Here is an 18,711-nt window from a genome sequence, read left to right as displayed (position 1 = left end):
CACACACACATATACACACACAGCTCCACAGCTCCCTAATGGAAGGGACGGTTATGGATAGCCGAATTTAAGCCTGCCAGCAGGCAACCCCAGCAGCCAGCTTGCACCGTGGGCATTGATAGGACGATCAGTTAGCTCCAGATTCACATCAGCTAATCACCCGAGAGTTTGTTGGCCGGCGACACCCAATCTTCCAAGGGTTGCCAGATAGCTACACCATCCTCAGCAAGCTCGTCCTGGCTCCTTGCTGTCGGTAGCCAACCATAAAGGAAACTTCTGACTCGCTATAGCCAATCATCACAAGGCTAGCTGGGACTAGCCTAGTGTCAGAGAGCTGCTGCCTGGTTCCAGCCAATCTGGGATTTATCCTCCCATACAGATGCCCGATTAGGGATGTTTAGGGAAATCAAGCAGGCTCAACAGGGCTGCCATGCCACTGTGGCACCACAGATTAAGACCGGGGAGCACGATAGAGGAAAAGCACATTGTGGCTTAGTCAACTGTGTGTGTGTGTGTGTGTGTGTGTGTGTGTGTGTTTTATTTTATTTATTTCACCTTTATTTAACCAGGTAGGCTAGTTGAGAACAAGTTCTCAGTTGCAACTGCGACCTGGCCAAGATAAAGCAAAGCAGTGTGACACAGACAACAACACAGAGTTACACATGGAGTAAACGATAAACAAGCCAATAACACAATAAACAAATCAATGACACAGTAGAAAAAAGAAAGTCTATATACAGTGTGTGCAAAAGGCATGAGGAGGTAGGCAATACATAGAAGTGAATAGTTACAATTTAGAAGATTAACACTGGAGTGATAAATGAGCAGATGATGATGTGCAAGTAGAGATACTGGTGTGCAAAACAGCAGAAATGTAAATAAAATAAAAACAGTATGGGGATGAGGTAGATAGATTGGGTGGGCTATTTATAGATGGACTATGTACAGCTGCAGCGATCGGTTAGCTGCTCAGATAGTTGATGTTTAAAGTTGGTGAGGGAGATGAAAGTCTCCAACTTCAGCGATTTTTGCAATTCGTTCCAGTCACTGGCAGCAGAGAACTGGAAGGAAAGGCGGCCAAATGAGGTGTTGGCTTTGGGGATGATCAGTGAGATATACCTGCTGGAACGTGTGCTACGGGTGGGTGTTGCCATCGTGACCAGTGAACTGAGATAAGACGGAGCTTTACCTAGCATAGATTTATAGATGACCTGGAGCCAGTGGGTCTGGCAACGAATATGTAGCGAGGGCCAACCGACTAGAGCATACAGGTTGCAGTGGTGGGTGGTATAAGGTGATTTGGTAACAAAATGGATGGCACTGTGATAGACTGCATCCAGTTTGCTGAGTTGAGTGTTGGAAGCTATTTTGTAGATGACATCGGCGAAGGCGAGGATCGGTCGGATAGTCAGTTTTACGAGGGTAAGTTTGGCGGCCTGAGTGAAGAAGGCTTTGTTGCTAAATAGAAAGCTGATTCTAGATTTGACTTTTTGATTGGAGATGTTTAATATGAGTCTGGAAAGAGAGTTTACAGTCTAGCCAGACACCTAGGTATGTATAGTTGTCCACATAGGTCGGAACCGTCCAGGGTGGTGATGCTAGTCGGGCTGGTGGGTGAGGGCAGCGACCAGTTGAAAAGCATGCCACGGAAGGAGTGTTGTATGGCATTTAAGCTCGTTTGGAGGTTAGTTAGCACAGTGTCCAAGGAAGGGCCAGAAGTATACAGAATGGTGTCGTCTGCGTAGAGGTGGATCAGGGAATCGCCCGCAGCAAGAGTGACATCATTGATATATACAGAGAAAAGAGTCGGCCCGAGAATTGAACCCTGTGGTACCCCCATAGAGACTGCCAGAGGTCTGGACAACATGCCCTCCGATTTGACACACTGAACTCTGTCTGCAAAGTAGTTGGTGAACCAGGCGAAGGAAGTCAATCGAAAAACCAAGGCTATTGAGTCTGCCTATAAGAATACGGTGATTGACAGAGTCGAAAGCCTTGGCCAGGTCGATGAAGACGCCTGCACAGTACTGTCTATTATAGATGGCGGTTATGACATCGTTTAGTACCTTGAGCGTGGCTGAGGTGCACCCGTCGGCTCGGCAGCCGGATTGCACAGCAGAGAAGGTACGGTGGGATTCGAAATAGTTAGTGATCTGTTTTTAACTTCGCTTTCGAAGACCTTAGATAGGCAGGGCAGGATAGATATAGGTCTGTAACAGTTTGGGTCTAGGGTGTCACCCCCTTTGAAGAGGGGGATGACCGCGGCAGCTTTCCAATCTTTAGGGATCTCAGACGATACGAAAGAGAGGTGGAACAGGCTGGTAATAGGGATTGCAACAATGGCGGCGGATAGTTTTAGAAAGAGATGGTCCAGAGTGTCCTGCCCAGCTGATTTGTACAGGTCCAGGTTTTGCAGCTCTTTCAGAACATCTACTGTCTGGATTTGGGTGAAGGAGAAGCTGAGGAGGCTTGGGCGAGTAGCTGCGGGGGAGGCGGAGCTGGTGGCCGGGGTTGGAGTAGCCAGGAGGAAGGCATGGCCAGCCGTTGAGAAATGCTAATTGAAATGTTCGATTATAATGGATTTATCGGTGGTGACCGTGTTACCTAGCCTCAGTGCAGTGGGCAGCTGGGAGGAGGTGCTCTTGTTCTCCATGGACTTTACAGTGTCCCAAATCTTTTTGGAGTTTGAGCTACAGGATGCAAATTTCTGCTTCAAAAAGCTAGCCTTTGCTTTCCTAACTGACTGTGTGTATTGGTTCCTGCATGCTTATCTAAGATGGTGAGGAAATTACTTTTAAAGAATTACCAGACATCCTCGACTGACGGGATGAGGTCAATATCCTTCCAGGATACCCGGGCCAGGTCGATTAGAAAGGCCTGCTTGCAGAAGTGTTTTAGGGAGCGTTTGACAGTGATGAGGGGTGGTCGTTTGACCCATAGCAGATACAGGCAATGAGGCAGTAATCGCTGAGATTCTGATTGAAAACAGCAGAGGTGTATTTGGAGGGCAAGTTGGTCAGGATAATGTCTATGAGGGTGCCCATGTTAACGGATTTAGGGTAGTACCTGGTGGGTTCCTTGATGATTTGTGTGAGATTGAGGGCATCTAGCGCAGATTGTAGGACTGCCGGGGTGTTAAGCATATCCCAGTTTAGGTCACCTAACAGAACGAACTCTGAAGCTAGATGGGGGAGATCAATTCACAAATAGTGTCTAGGGCATAGCTGGGAGCGGAGGGGGGTCGATAACAGTGAGAGACTTATTTCTGGAGAGGTTCATTTTTCAATTTAGAAGTTCAAACTGTTTGGGTATAGACCTAGAAAGTATGACAGAACTTTTCCAGGCTATCTCTGCAGTAGATTGCAACTCCTCCCCATTTGGCAGTTCTATCTTGACGGACAATGTTGTAGCTGGGTATGGAAATCTCAGAATTATTTGTGGCCTTCCTAAGCCAGGATTCAGACACGTCAAGGACATCAGGGTTGGCGGAATGTGCTAAAGCAGTGACTAAAACAAAGTTAGGGAGAAGGCATGAAACCAAGGCTTCTTCGATCACAGAAGTCAACAAATGAGGGTGCCTGGGGACACGCAGGGCCTGGGTTTACCTCCACATCACCCGCGGAACAGAGGAGGAGTAGGATGAGGGTACGGCTAAAGGCTATCAAAACTGGTCGCCTAGAGCGTTGTGGACAAAGAATAAAAGGAGCAGATTTCTGGGCGTGGTAGAGTGGATTCAGGGCATAACGTGCAGACAGGAGTATGGTGGGGTGTGGGTACAGCGGAGGTAAGCCCAGGTACTGAGTGATGATAAGAGAGGTTGTATCTGTGGATTAGCTGGTTATAATGGGAGAGGTCACCGCATGTGTGGGAGGTGGGACAAAGGAGGTATCAGAGGAATAATGAGTGGAACTAGGGGCTCCTCAGTAAACTAAAACAATGATAACTAACCTAAACAACAGTATACAAGGCATATTGACATATGAGAGAGACATACAGCGAGGCATAAAGTAATCACAGGTGTTGATTTGGAAAGCTAACTAAGACAACAACAGCTAATCAGCTAAAACAACAACAGGTAAAATGGCGATGACTGGGCAGAGAGGGTCGGTTAACTGCACACAGAGCCTGATTTTGCTGCTGGGGCCGAAAGATAAACAAAATAAATAAATAAACAAAACTAAAATAGAATGGAGTACCGTGATTAATGGACAGTCCAGCGGGCATCAGCTATGTAGCCAAGTGATCATAGGGTCCAGTGGACAGCAATATATGGAACAGGGAAGCCGCGGAGTAGTCGCTACGACGCTATCATGCGGGCGACGCAGCGTTTAAAGTTAGTAGCCCGGGGCTAGTAGAAGCGTCTGCTCCGACGCCCGACAGAGGCCGGTTGAAGGCACAGTGAATGGAGTATTCGTCGGAAGACCTGACGTGGTGGTGCGGCGGGGCGCCATGTCGACTAAGGATCCAAGCCAGATGGCGAAAGAGGTGTGTGTGTGTGTGTGTGTGTGTGTGTGTGTGTGTCTTTATATGTGTGTGATGTCTAGTTTATAGATGTGTCAGCAGGCTCTGAACAGCCATATATAGTACCCCAGTAAAACAAGCATTCCTAATAATCACTACCCTGAGATTGTAGGCGCTGTTAAATCAAATGGCCTAGCCTTAACAGCAATATATACTTACCACCCTGGACTCGTAAAGATCTACACTTTTATTCCTCTCATAATGGGGACGTAAGCTTGTATCGATCTAAGGAATAGTGTAATCCAATGTGGCACTGATGCAGTATACAATGTTAACAACGCCTCTATAGTACCGTTTTAATGGTGCCATAACAGATAACCTAGATCTTTTTATGTGAATATTCATGTGAAACAGATTGACTGAGCACCCATTTATCACATAATAAATCAAACAAAGAACTAAAGTGTCATAAAGGAACAAAGAAAAACCTTCAAGGAGAAAGGTTGATTGTCTCTGAAAATGTCAATGTGTTATGACCAGCAAGGAAACCATTGTTTGGTGCTTTTGACTGTGGTCATGGTGTTGAAATGGTGCATTTTAGTTCTGCACAATAAGCCAGCTGTAATAGTGACATTCGCTCAGTGCAAACAGAAATTGAACGTTTCTGAAGTGTGTATTCATGCTTGAAAGATTGCAATACGCGTGGGCATTTGTGTGTCTGTGCGTGCACGCATGTCTGTGGCATCGTGATCAAACAAGTCTACTTTCTGCTGGATGCAGACTACTTCCAGTGCCCCTACCTCTGTTTCTCTCTCTTCTCTGTTGAGGCCTAGTTGTCCCCCCTGCCCTCGCAACTCTAGATGAACTGGCTTTGAGGTGAGTGGAGCCAGGGCCTGCAGTGGGGGTAGTGGAAGTGAATGAAATATGAAATATATTCAAACACAAGCTTAGCCTTTTGTTAATCACACTGTCATCTCAGATTTTCAAAATATTCATTACAGCCAACGCTAGACAAGCATTTGTGTAAGTTTATCATGGCATAATGCTATGCTAGGCTCTGCTGGCAGCAGGCAACATTTTCACGAAAATAAGAAAAGCAACCAATAATTTACCTTTGAAGAACTTCGGATGTTTTCACTCAGGAGACTCAGGAGATAGCAAATGTTCCTTTTTTCCAAAAATATTATTTTTGTAGGCAAAATAGCTCTCTTTTGTTCATCATGGTTGGCTGAGAAATCAACCAGAAAATGCTACCACTACAACGCAGAACTTTTTTCCAAATTAGCTCCATAATATCGACAGAAACACGGCAAACGTTGTTTAGGATCCATCCTCAAGGTGTTTTTAACTAGCTAGCTAAACAATGAACTGGCATAGTCTAAACTCATATTTATACCAACACAAATGGTACCAACACAAATGGATTTTCATAGGTGCAGTATAGCTAACAATACGCAGTAACTTGCAATGAAAACTATTCTCTAACAAAATTTGAAACTTATAATATCTGAAAATTCGTATACATGGATGAACTTTCACAGTAGACTGGAACCATTTAATTCCGTTTTGTTTGTACCTACATTTTGTTTGGTCAGCATTGTGTCAAGTCTCTCTAGTTCATACTGACCGTGGCGTGTGCAGAAAGTAGCCCATCACAACTTTTTCCAACTGATCTTTCAATAGCGTCTGCTAAATTCAGGGCATTAATGTTGTTGAGAAAATTAGCAAAACGTTTGTAGTTCTCGATGGCTAACGTTATAATTTACAAAAAAGCAGCGGTAGAAAGGATTATCAAAACATACTGAGCAGCTCATGTTACAGACAGAAACATGCTACATGGCAGAAGGATCCAAACGCGTTTCCCGGCATGTCCAGCCCATCCACTACCTCAGCCTGTCATGGCTACCGGGTAGGCTCCTGTTTTTTTCCATGGCTAAACCAACTAGTTTCTTCATTTAAGCATTTTTTTTGGTATTTACAGCTGGAATTACAGGTTTGTTATTAAGGCAAGTTCATTTATGAAACTTCCCAAAATGCCCAAAAATGCATTTTGATAATAAAAAAAATAAGTTCAAGTGAAGTAGTGACATGCGACATACACCTAGCTTCCGGCAACATGCACATACTAAAAGATAACACTCAGCCTAAACGTTGTTACTAATTCCCTGCTTGTGACTATTAGCACACCATCTCACAGCACTCTCTCAGAGACAATCTATGTTAATGTATGACTCCTTCATAGCAAGCCAGGTGGATTGTAACCTGGCCCTTCACAACTGGCCAGGTGAGAGAGGTGAGGTCATTATAATGAATACGTTTATTTGTGCACTGTCTGGAGTGTGCCTCACATAGAGGTGTGAAACACACCCACAATGCAAACAGTGGGACGGACACATAAGAGACATAGGAGCAATGGCCACAAGAGTTTGATGGCCTCCCAGTCAGGTTGTAGGCAGAAATCTGTTGGTGGGTTGGCTTGCAGAAATGTGGATGGGCCAAATTGCTGCCATGTAAAAACCAATATACTAGCCTATACAATGTAGACAGTGGGACACAGGTAGCCTACCTTTAGAGACAAAGTAACAATGGCCATGAGAATTTAGTGGCCTCTCCAAAGTTACAACATGATCAACCTGAGTAAAATTTCGAGTCTCATAGCAAAATGTCTGGAAACTTTTTATTTGCATTTTTTATTTTTATAAAATATGTTTCATTATGGGATATTGTGTGTAGATTGCTGAGGATTTTTTGTACATTAATCCATTTAATAACAAGGCTATAACATAGAAAAATGTGGAACAAGTCAAGGGACCTGAATACTTTCCGAAGTCACTGTAGGTACAATATGTAACCACTTTGGAATGAAATACAGGATATAGGCTACACAGGACAGGACCACACTACACTGTAAATACTAAACAAAAAGAAGTAGACCACAACTTTATAAAAAAAATACTAAATACATATAGTGAACTATAGAAAGCTATACAAAATAATACAACGGAATCCAATCCTTCTAGAAAACATAATTTTCTGCACGAATCATCTTGGTCCAGGTCGCTTCCAGCATCTGTGTCTGACTCAATAAGAATTTGTTGTGATTCCTGGCTTTTGTCATTTCTTACCCCCTATTGGGTAGTTTTTCACTTTCTTTTTACATCCTTGATAAGCCATTTTTATGCCAAAGCAATGAAAGAATCCATTCAAAATACTACGCTCTGTGTGTTCTGAGTGCATCCTTTCACAATGTCGGTAGCATAACCAAAAATAGCTACTTAAGTTCTACAAGTCCCACCAAGGTCATCTGATATGACTGTAAAGCTTATCTTATTGGCTACATGACTGTCCATCTTTCATTTTACCCACTCCCCAATGTAACGCTATACTGTACCACAGGTCGAAAGATAAAAACACCACACTTTTTGTGCGCAAAGCTATAGTCAATTGGTGGAAATGTGATGTTCTAATTCAGCCATACATTATCGGAGAAAATTGACAATAGGCTGCTTTTGTTCATATGAACCTAATGATTCATTTGACACCCCATGTAGCACTATCTCAAACACAGACCAAATTGAAGCTAACCTTGATTTGTTTTTTTAATGAAAACAACGTTTATATCATTTTAGCTTCTCCACACTAACATGTCTTGAAATAGGCTTGTGGGTGTTACCTGCCCATTTATGGCCGTATGCCCATATATGTTACTAAGTCGCACCAAGGAATGTATGGTATGGCTGGAAAGCCAAACTCCACAGCATTCAGGAGACACCCTGTATTCATGGATAACGGTTACTGTTCTCATGTCAGATGACATTGAATAAAGCATTTACATTTAAGTGCTTCAGACAAATCAGGTCTGAAATTTAACCGTGGACATTTTAGAAGCCTTTTTAAACATTGAATACACTACAAGTTTGCAAATTAAGATCCTACATCTGTAGATACAGTACATAGATAAATCAATACTGATGTAAGGATGCAGTCCATACAGACAGGTTATTTACAATAACAGGAGTGCTTTTGAGCGCATTAACAGGTGTGGAAGATGCCTGCTGGTGACTTCTGCTGATGCACGGTGATCAGCTTAAGTCAGGCCAGGTTTACTTGATGACAGTGATATAGTAGTGTATGAATGTGCTGAACAGCTAACCCAGTGCTGTGTCATTCACATGAGTCAGTGTATTTCTGCTGTTACCGTGTATGCACACACGCAAGCAAATTCCAATAATGCAAGGTGTACAAAATAGCAAATACAAAAGAGATTACCCTTGCACTGTTAGACGCTCCCAGACTTTTAATGTAACAGTGTTTCATTCAAACAGTGGATCAAATGTGTTTTTCCCCTTATTGTTTATTTATGTTGTTAATCTATAATGAGACTACATCAGGTGTTGTTTTAGAATACATACAAGCTTGAAACCTTGACACCTGAATCATGGTGTTATTGCTGTGCTCTTCTATGATGTCACTGAACACTGTTATCATCTTTCCCCCGAAATAACAATCTCTAGTTGTGACATCAACAGACAACTTCCACAGTGGTGGTCCTGTTTCCTGGGCCTGGCAGCTTCCACAGTGGTGGTCCTGTTTCCTGGGCCTGGCTGCTTCCACAGTGGTGGTCCTGTTTCCTGGGCCTGGTTGCTTCCACAGTGGTGGTCCTGTTTCCTGGGCCTGGCTGCTTCCACAGTGGTGGTCATGTTTCCTGGGCCTGGCTGCTTCCACAGTGGTCCTGTGTCCTGGGCCTGGCTGCTTCCACAGAGGTGGTCCTGGTTCTTAGGCCTGGCTGCCTCCTGACAATGGCTCTGGGTGGGATAACAGATACAAAGAGAAACTAGGCATTGTATACTGATATTGTTCCTGTGTGCACAGGATCGCTCTCTCGCTCTGAGACACACACACACGATAAGAAGCCCAGCAGGGCCAGGAAGCTAGCACAACATGGTTAATAGCCTTGAGGGGCTGGTCTGAAGACACTAAGCTCAGCATCAACAAGCCCCAGCTGTTTGGACTTTTTTCACATTCATTGGTTTGTCAAATGTAAAGTCTTTGTCCCTGCCAAGAACCCCCTCTGTCTCTCTCTGTGCCTCTCTGTCCCTGCTAGGCCAGGGCCATGGTGACAGGCCTGCTTTAGCAAAATCTCATTTAATCACTCCATTGTGTATGGATAAAGCTGTCTCTGTCTCCCCTCAGTGGGATAGGTACGGGGAGGGCCAGGCTATCTGTCCGATGGGACCCCTGCTCCTCCTACTCCTCCGGCTCCTCCTGTTCCTCCTGCTCATCCTGTTCCTCCAATCCTCCTGTTGCTCCTACTCATCCTGCTCATCCTTATCCTAATTTTCCTTCTGTTCCTCCTACTACTCTCACTCTACCAGTTCCTACCATTCTTGCTCCTCCTGTTCCTCCTTCTAGTCCTACTCCACCTGTCCCTCCTACTCCTCCTGTTCCTCCTACCCCTACTCCTCCTTCTCCACCTGTTCCTTCTGCTCATCCTTTTCCTCCTTTCCCTGCTGTTCCTCCTAATAGTCCTGCTCCTCCTGTTCCTATTACACTTGCTCTACCTGTTCCTACTACTCTTGCTCCTTCTGTTCCTCCTTCTACTTCTGCTCCTCCTGTTGCTCCTGTTCCTCCTGATCCTCCTACTCCTCCTGCTCATAATTTTCCCCCTTTTCCTCCTTCTACTCCTGTTCCTCCTGTTCCTCCTACTCCACCCGCCCCTCCTGCTCCTACTCCTCCTGTCCCTCTTACTTCTTCTGTCCCCCCTGTTCCTGCTACTCCTTCTGTTCCCCCTGCTCCCAGCCCTCTTCCATTTATAGCACCACACCACAGGGGAGAGTGTGTGTGTGTGTGTACGCGTGCGCGTGTGTGTGCACTTGTGCGTGTGAGGGAATTCTGATACAACATCCTGAGAGAAACACAGCTTACCCTAAATACTAGAGCAGTTAGCCTCATTGTGACTGCTACTCCATATACCCTACAGTACATAGGTTACTGTACAAAGTTAGTCTACAATACGTAGGTTACTGTACATAGTTAGTCTACCCTACATAGGTTACTGTACATAGTTAGTTACTGTACCCTACATAGGTTACTGTACATAGTTAGTTTGTTAGTCTTCCCTACATACACTATATTTACAAAAGTATGTGGACACCCCTTCAAATTAGTGGATTCGGCTATTTCATCCACACCCCTTGCTGACAGGTGTATAAAATCAATCACACATCCATGCAACCTCCATAGACATACATTGGCATTAGAATGGCCTTACTGAAGAACTTAGTGACTTTCAGCGTGGCACCGTCATAGGATGACACCTTTCCAACAAGTCAGTTTGTCAAATTTCTGAGCAAAGCTGCCCCGGTCAACTGTAAGTGTTGTTATTGAGACGTGGAAACATCTAGGCGCAACAACGGCTCAGCCATGAAGTGGTAGGCCACACAAGCTCACAGAACGGAACCGCCGAGTGCTGAAGTGCGTAGCGCAAGGCTGGGCAACTCCAGTCCTCGGGGGCCTGATTGTTGTCACACTTTTGCCCCAACCCCAGCTAACACACCTGACTCCAATAATCAACTAATCATGATCTTCATTTAAAAATGCAATTAGTTTACATAAGTTTGCTAAGGATGGGGGAAAAGTGTGACAATAATCAGGCCCCCGAGGACTGGAATTGCCCAGGCCTAGCGGGTAAAAATAGTCTGTCCTCGGTTACAACACTCACTACCAAGTTCCAAACTTCCTCTGGGAGCAACGTCAGCACAATAACTGGTTGTCGCAAGCTTCATGATGGTTTCCATCGCCGAGCAGCCACACACAAGCCTAAGATCACCATGTGCAATGCCAAGCGTCGGCTGGAGTGGTGTAATGCTCGCCGCCATTGGACTCTGGAGCATTGAAAAGGCGTTCTCTGGAGTGATGAATCACGCTTCACCATCTAGCAGTCCGACGGACGAATCTGGGTTTGGCAGATGCCAGGAGAGCCAACTGTAAAGGGCTCTCCAGAGGGTGGTGTGGTCTGCACAATGCATCACCGGGAGCAAAATACCTGCCCTCCAGGACAGCTACAGCACCCAATGTCTCAGGAAGGCCAAAAAGATCATCAAGGACAACAACCACCTGATGCACTGCCTGTTCACCCTGCTACCATCCAGAAGGCAAGGTCAGTACAGGTGCATCAAAGCCGGGACCGAGAGACTGAAAAACAGCTTCTATCTCAAGGCCATCAGACGGTTATACAGCCATCACTAACACACCCTTACCACCTGGGGACTGCCCATCAGGAAGTCCAGAATCCAGTTGCAGAGGGAGGTGTTTAGCCCCAGGGACCTTAGCTTAGTGATGAGCTTTGTGGGCACTTTGGTCTTGAACGCTGAGCTGTAGTCAATGAATAGCAAAATAGTGTTCCTTTTGTCTAGGTGGGAAAGGGCAGTGTTGAGTGCAATAAAGATTGCATCATATGTGGATCTGTTGGGGCGGTATGCAAATTGGAGTGGGTCTAGGGTTTCTGGGATAATGGTGTCGATGTGAGCCATGACCACCCTTTCAAAGCACTTCATGGCTATAGACGTGAGTGCTATGGGTCGGTAGTCATTTAGGCAGGTTACCTTAGTGTTCTTGGGCACAGGGACTATGGTGGTCTGCTTCAAACAGGTTGGTATTACAGACTCAATCAGGGACAGGTTGAAAATGTCAGTGAAGACACTTGCCGGTTGGTCAGTGCAAGCTCGGAGTACACATCCTGGTAATCCCTCTGCCTCTGCGGCCTTGTGAATGTTGACTTGTTTAAAGGTCTTACTCACATCAGCTACAGAGAGTGTGATCACACAGTCTTCCGGAACAGCTGGTGCTCTCATGCATGTTTCAGTGTTACTTGCCTCGAAGCGAGTGTAGAAGTAATTTAACTTGTCTGGTAGGCTCGTGTCACTGGGCAGCTCGTGACTGTGCTTCCCTTTGTAGTCTGTAATAGTTTGCAAGCCCTGACACATCCGGCGAGCGTCGGCGCCGGTGCAGTACAATTCAGTCTTAGCCCTGTATTGATGCTTTGCCTGTTTTATGGTTCGTCGGAGGGCATAGCAGGATTTCTTGCTTCCGGATTAGAGTCCCGCTCCTTGAAAGCGGCAGCTCTACCCTTTAGCTCAGTGCAGATCTTGCCTGTAATCCATGACTTCTGGTTGGGGTATGTATGTACGGTCACTGTGGGACGATGTCATCGATGCACTTATTGATGAAGCCATTGACAGTGTACTCCTCAATGCCATTGGAAGAATCCCGGAACATATTCCATTCTGTGCTAGCAAAACAGTCCTGTTTGTACATGTCTCTGTTTGTTGAGTAAAGGTGGTCTAGAGTTTTTTCCCCTTTGGTTGCACATTTAACGTGCTGATAGAAATTAGGTAAAACTGATTTGATTTTTCCTGCATTATAGTCCCCGGCCACTAGGAGCGGCGCCTCTGAATGAGCGTTTTCTTGTTTTCTTATGGCCGTATACAGCTCATTGAGTGCGGTCTTAGTGCCTGCTTCAGTCTGCGGTGGTATATAGACAGCTACTAAAAATATCGATATAAACTCTCTTGGTAGATAGTGTGGTCTACAGCTTGTCATGAGATACTCTACCACAGGTGAGCAAAACCTCAAGACTTCCTTAGATTTCGGGCTCCAGCTGTTGTTTACACATATAAATAGGCCGCCTCCCTTTGTCTTACCAGAGGCAGCTGTTCTATACTGTCGAAAAAGCTTAAAACCCGCCAGCTGTATGTTAATCATGTCGTCGTTCAGCCACGACTCAGTGAAACATAAGATATTACAGTTTTTAATATCCCGTTGGTTGGATATAAGTGCTCGTAGTTCGTCTATTTTATTATTGATTGATTGTACGTTGGCTAATAGGACCCATGGTAAAGGTATATTACCCACTCGGTGACGGATACTTACAAGGCACCCGGATCGTCGTCCACGATATCTCCGTCTTTTCCTCCTGCGAACGATGGGAATGAGAGCCTTGTAGGGTGTCTGGAGTAAATCCTTCCCATCCGAGTCGTTGAAGAAGAAGAATTCCTCCAGTGAGTAATCGCTGCCCTGATATTAAGAAGCTATTTTCGGTCATAAGACACTGTGGCAGAAACATTACGCACAAAATAAGTTACAAATAACAACCACAAAAAAAACATCCTCAATAGAACAATTGGTTACTGGAACTTAAAAAGGCTGCCATCTCCTTCTGTGCTATTACTTCAGTCTACCCATTACTTTAGTCTACCCACATACTGTATCTAGTTAGTCTACCCACATACTGTATCTAGTTAGTCTACTCACATACTGTATCTAGTTAGTCTACCCACATATTGTATCTAGTTAGTCCGCCCACATACTGTATCTAGTTAGTCTACGCACATACTGTATCTAGTTAGTCTACCCACATACTGTATCTAGTTATTCTATCTACATACTGTATATATCTAGTTAGTCTACCTACATACTGTATCTATCTAGTTAGTCCACCCACATACCGTATCTAGTTAGTTAGTCTACTCGCATACTGCATCTAGTTAGTTATTCTACTCACATACTGCATCTAGTTAGTCTACTGACATACTGTATCTAGTTAGTCTACTCACATACTGTATCTAGTTAGTCTACCCACATACTGTATCCAGTTATTCTATCTACATACTGCATATATCTCGTTAGAATAACTAGATACAGTATGTTGGTAGACTAACTAGATATATGCAGTATGTAGATAGAATAACTGCATACAGTATGTGGGTAGACTAACTAGACTATCTAGAATAACTAGATACAGTATGTGAGTAGACTAACTAGATACAGTATGTGAGTAGACTAACTAGATACAGTATGTGGGTAGACTAACTAGATAGATACAGTATGTGGGTAGACTATCTAGTTAGTCTACTTACATACTGTATCTAGTTATTCTACCTGTGAGGATAAATCATTACGTGTGTTTTTCCAGTTTTCCTCTCCCAACTCTGTACTCATCTCAGGACTGATAGCATGTTGTAGAATAACTGGCTTATTGGAGTAAATTGCATTAGCACCATGTTGCCTGGCGCCCCAGGGTCTTCTCCTAAGCCTTTTGTTTTAAGTGGCAACCATGTGTGAAGCGTTTCTCTACTCAGCCAGGGCTTTCAATCCTCTGGAATACACTGCTGGCAGATTCATCTCCTAATGGAGAGACCCACTGCAGGCTCTGTCCATGTGGATGACTTGTTAGCATTTCCTGTTAGCATCAATCTCAGTGTTATTTAATAAATCTATGTAGCAGTTAGTGAGCTAAATTCTGTTTAAGGGCATTACGCTAACTAGCTGAGTAGAAGAAGACAGTGAGGGAACAGTCACAGTGGTGCAGTAAGAGGAGGGTGTGTGGTTAACGTCTAGCAGGCTAGCGTCTAGCGGATTAGCGTTTAGCAGACTCGCTTAGTCTCATTAGTGTGTTGTGAGACCGAAGCGATCTAGGGCCCAATGTGAATCTCTGCTTTAGGTTGTCTGAGTCTACTGAGTATTCTAGAGCAGGAAACCACACTGATGCTGTAAAAGGAACTGTATTTTCCTGTCTGATTATAACCAATTTGAGGTTTTACCCTAGTGTTGTTCACTACTCATGGCCTGGCACTGAAGCTTCTTTTACCCAGATCTGGGCCCAGCTGACCTTCCACATCCTAAACTTAACCATTCCAGGGAGAAACACATACTGACCTATGATCAGCCTCTAGCGGTCAAATTCATCCGACCCCATCCTTCACGGCACAGTGGGCCAAGCGTGCATCCCCAGGCTCCCATACTAAAGCCCAGACATGGGCTTTTGACCTGATCTGCCCCACCTCCACCCTGCTTTGGTCTCTCTCTCATACATATATATATATATATATATATATATATATATATGTGTGTGTGTGTGTATGTGTGTATATTTTTCTCTACACGGGGGTGAACCATGGGCAGCATCATTCTTCATCACCATCAACATGCCCGGCTGAGCGTAAGGAAGAGAGAGAAAAACAACACACACCTGTGCTGTAATCACATGAGGATGGACAGCTACGAGCAAGCTCTGTAGAGTAGTAGAGTTACAACTGGATGAGTTAGATCTACTGCAGAGAGGGACAATTAGCTGTAAAGCAGTGGAGGCTCCTCAGATGAGGAGGGGAGGACTATCCTCCTCAGTGAATTTCAGAAAAAGAAAAATAGTGAAACAAATTGTTTTATATTTTTTAGATGAAACTAAACTAGATATGATAACGTCATCAACACACTGTTGTGCAATGAAGATCTGCCACAGCCCCAGTAGCACTCTGTTGGGTAGCACCATGGTGTAGCCAGAGAACAGCTAGCTTCTGTCCTCCTCTGGGTACATTGACTTCAATAGAAAACCAAGGAGGGCTCATGGTTCTCACCCCCTTCCATAGACTTATACAGTAATTTGGCAAATCTGACCATAATTCCATCCTCCTGATTCCTGATTACAAGCAAAAATGAAAGCAGGAAGTACCAGTGACTAGATCAATAAAAAAGTGGTCAGATGAAGCAGATGCTAAACTACAGGACTGTTTTGCTAGCACAGACTGGAATATGTTCTGGGATTCCTCCAATGGCATTGAGGAGTACAGCACATCTGACCGTATGTACATACCCCAACCAGAAGCCATGGATTACAGGCAGCATCCGCACTGAGCTAAAGGCTAGAGCTGCCACTTTCAAGGAGCGGGACTCTAACCCTGGCAACTGCTTAGCCTCTGACCGCAAGGCACTAGAGAGGGTAGTGCGAACGGCCCAGTACATCACTGGGGCCAAGCTTCCCGCTATCCAGGACCTCTATACCAGGTCGTGGGAGAGGAAGGCCCTAAAAATGTTCAAAGACTCCAGCCACCCTAATCATAGACTGTTCTCTCTGCTACTGCATTTCAAGCAGTACCGGAGCGCCAGGTCTAGATCCAAGAGGCTTCTAAACAGCTTCTACTCCCAAGCCATAAGACTCCTGAACATCTAGTCAAATGGCTACCAAGACTATTTGCATCCCACACCACTGCCACTCTCTGTTGTCATCTATGCATAGTCACTTTTAATTAACTCTACCTACATGTACATACTACCTCAACTAACCGGTGCCACCTCACATTGACTCTGTACCAGCACCGCCCTGTATATATTGTTATTTTTTTACTGCTGCTCTTTAATTACTTGTTACTTTTATCTCTTATTCATGTCTGTATTTTTTGAAACTGCACTGTTGGTTAGGGGCTCTTTAGTAAGCATTTCACTGTAAGGTCTACACCAGTTGTATTCGGCACAAGTGACAAATACAATTTGATTTGATTTAATTATGACAGCATGAACTGACATGTTGTTCACCCAATCAAAGTATCAGAGAATGAGTCTAGTTCTGAAAGCATAACTTACAGCTAGCTAGCACTGCAGTGCATAAACTGTGGTGAGTAGTTGACTCAAAAAGAGAGAAAGACAATTTAACAGTTTTGAACAAATTAATTTCTTCCAAAATTAAGGAGAGAGAGACAGAAAGAGATACTAGATATAGTATTACTTAGCTAGCATGGAATGTAGCTAGGTCATTTAGCCTACTCAAAACACCCTGCTCAAACAGAGAGGGATGCTATGTTAGCTAGCTGGCTATGGCTATCCAACACTGGAGCTCTTCCAAATCAAGGTAAGGTTTTGGTTTTATTAATTTATTGCTACCGGGGCCCACAAGTGTAACTGCTTAACTACTTGCTGCTGACTGTACACTGTACTGTAGGATTGTAGCGAGTTTACTAAAGTGTTAGTTCTAGTAGATGTGTTGACTATGACATGAAAACAATGTAGACTGTGTGTAGCGGTTAGCAGTCATGATATGAAGGTTTGGCTTGGGAAAGTTTTTTTCTGAACATCTAGTCAAATGGCTACCAAGACTATTTGCATCCCACACCACTGCCACTCTCTGTTGTCATCTATGCATAGTCACTTTTAAGTGACGGGCAGAAATCAATGGGGGAAGTGTGTGTGTGTGTGTGTGTGTGTGTGTGTTAGGAAAAGGGGATACCTAGTCAGTTGCACAACTCTAGTGTGTGTGTGTGTCTCAGCACTACTCTCCTGACTCTGTTAAAACTGATACCCTGTCTCTGTGAGCTCATGCAGATGGCGTCTGGATCGATTCAGATTTACCCAGGTTTGTCAAATTAAAGAGAGAGAAGGGATACAGATACACAGTACAATGTTATCCAAAAAGCTGAGGAGAAGTACATAGAAATAAATAAAATATCTCTTCTCTCAATTCTTCACGCAGTTTTTTACTCAAAATATTCACAAAATGTTAATTCCCCAGTTATACGTTATAGGATTTCCAATGTGAATTGTGTGAATTAATTTGGACGTTGCAGCTTTGACTTTCTTCTTGTAATGATTGAGATGTACTAACTGTTCTGTTTGTCCTCTACAGCGCCCCCTACGGTCCGCATTGTCCACTCGGGCCACGCCTGTAACGTTGAGGAGGAGCGCCACGCGGAGAGGGTGTACACAATCCGGGAGGGAGAGACCCTTGAACTCACCTGTCTTGTCACAGGACACCCACGGCCACAGGTCAGTCAACCTGCCAATCACTCAGTTTAGCCAATCAGGACGCTGACGTTTCACTTCACCCACCAATCACTCTGTTGAGCCAATCAGAACTCTTACTGTACTCACCAATTACTCTCTTTCTGAACACTTTGATACCCAGGTCAGAAGATATCCAGTCCTCTTAGACTTTACAATTGCATGTTTTGAGCACAATAGTACGGTCATTAGTAGAGGCATCAATGGGTCTTTCTCTAAATAAAGGGGCAAACTTGTGAAATCAGGATCAAATTTTCTAAATGGTTTGATATACTGTACAGTACATTCGGAAAGTATTCAGACCCCTTGACCTTTTCCACATTTTGTTACGTTACAGCTAGGGACATTTTTTACATTTTTGACTGATACTTATATCCAATATTTTCCTTGCCAAAAAAAATGATACTGATACCGATAACCATTATTTTTTATTTTAGCGGCCTTTTAAGCATGCTAGTACAGTTATATAGTTGAAACACACACACACACACACTGACCAAAAAGTTATTTTGTTGGCATTTACTTATGTCCCCATTACCAGTAAAACATAATCAAAACCTATTTATTTCACTTACTTGCTGTGCTGTTTCATTGTTAATTTGTTCAGTTGTTTCATTCTCAACCAGGATTTCATCATACATG

General features: G+C 44.1%; 1 protein-coding gene across 1 annotated transcript in view; it reads left to right on the top strand.

Moving 5' to 3' along the window:
• LOC139407848 (MAM domain-containing glycosylphosphatidylinositol anchor protein 2-like) overlaps positions 1–18,711 on the top strand; it is a 338,644-nt gene that overhangs the window by 95,657 nt on the left and 224,276 nt on the right. Inside the window, exon 2 of the mRNA XM_071151719.1 lies at positions 17,915–18,054. Coding sequence (XP_071007820.1) covers positions 17,915–18,054 — 140 coding nt within the window. The remainder of the gene's footprint in view (positions 1–17,914; positions 18,055–18,711) is intronic.

This window comes from Oncorhynchus clarkii, chromosome 4, assembly GCF_045791955.1.
Source record: "Oncorhynchus clarkii lewisi isolate Uvic-CL-2024 chromosome 4, UVic_Ocla_1.0, whole genome shotgun sequence".
In the NCBI taxonomy this organism is placed as follows: domain Eukaryota; kingdom Metazoa; phylum Chordata; class Actinopteri; order Salmoniformes; family Salmonidae; genus Oncorhynchus; species Oncorhynchus clarkii.
The sequence above is the reverse complement of the archived record's forward strand: the minus strand, read 5'-3'. Positions and strand labels throughout refer to the sequence as shown.